Source organism: Puntigrus tetrazona, unplaced genomic scaffold, assembly GCF_018831695.1.
Source record: "Puntigrus tetrazona isolate hp1 unplaced genomic scaffold, ASM1883169v1 S000000906, whole genome shotgun sequence".
Classification (NCBI taxonomy): Eukaryota; Metazoa; Chordata; class Actinopteri; order Cypriniformes; family Cyprinidae; genus Puntigrus; species Puntigrus tetrazona.
Genome location: NW_025048506.1, coordinates 1 through 1,004, shown reverse-complemented (window position 1 = coordinate 1,004; position 1,004 = coordinate 1). Strand labels below are relative to the sequence as shown.

The 1,004-nt window shown below is 42.8% G+C and overlaps 1 protein-coding gene across 1 annotated transcript; it reads left to right on the top strand.

The window, feature by feature from the left end:
• Positions 1-191: 191 nt before the first annotated feature.
• On the top strand, positions 192-1,004 carry LOC122335882 (elastase-1-like; the record flags this gene model as incomplete). Its single annotated transcript, XM_043233650.1, has 4 exons — positions 192-360; positions 447-589; positions 688-837; positions 948-1,004. Coding segments are annotated over 4 exons (474 nt in total), but the record flags the coding sequence as incomplete, so codon positions are not given.

Sequence of the window (1,004 nt, the reverse complement as noted above, 5' to 3'; positions counted from 1 at the left end):
GATACTGTTTGGCTGTCAGTGTGTGTTCTAGAAGTGATTCCAATGATATTGTTATAATTAGGGTGTGGACTCTGCTATTCATTAATATTAAAAACTATTTTTAGAACTATATCTTTATCAGCACAACATGCATGATTGTATAAAGATTGTATTTGAAGAAGTTTAAGAACATCATAAATGTGTGAAATCTAACCTGTAGACTGTCCGTTCTTGTGCATTTCAGATATGATATCGCCCTTCTGCGCCTGTCCTCCAGCGCCTCTCTGAACTCTTATGTACAGCTGGCCGCCCTGCCACCTTCTGGACAGGTTCTGCCCCACAACAACCCTTGTTACATCACTGGCTGGGGACGCACACAGAGTCAGTTTAGCTGCAAGTACAACAAATTTGTTATGCTGCTGCCTCAAATAATTTGTAATCATTTCTCTCCTCTGAACTTCATGCAGCTGGTGGGTCACTCTCGGCTCAGCTGAAACAGGCCTATCTGCCTGTGGTGGACTACAGTACCTGCTCTCGTAGCGACTGGTGGGGAAGCACCGTGAAGAACACCATGGTTTGCGGTGGCGGCGGAAACGACTCTGGATGCCAGGTGAGAAAGATCAACTCTTGAACAAACCATTAACTATGAGAAGTTGTTTGGTTCTGTGGTAAAAAGGTCTAATTTTGGCTTGTGTCATGTTGTTTCAGGGTGACTCTGGTGGCCCTCTGAACTGTCAGGTCAGTGGTCAGTATGTCGTCCATGGTGTAACCAGCTTTGTGTCTTCATCGGGTTGTAACGCCTACAAGAAGCCAACAGTCTTCACCCGTGTGTCTGCCTACTCCAGCTGGATTAGTGGCGTAAGTGCAATTCCTCACAGATCATATCATCATTATAATATACTTTAAATAAGAAATTAACATGGTCATGACTGTATCTTTTAATACTTGTACCATTATTTTTATTTCAGATCATTGGATAAGCAGGAAAACCTGAGAGGCTAAAGAGATAAACATCCTCAATTTAG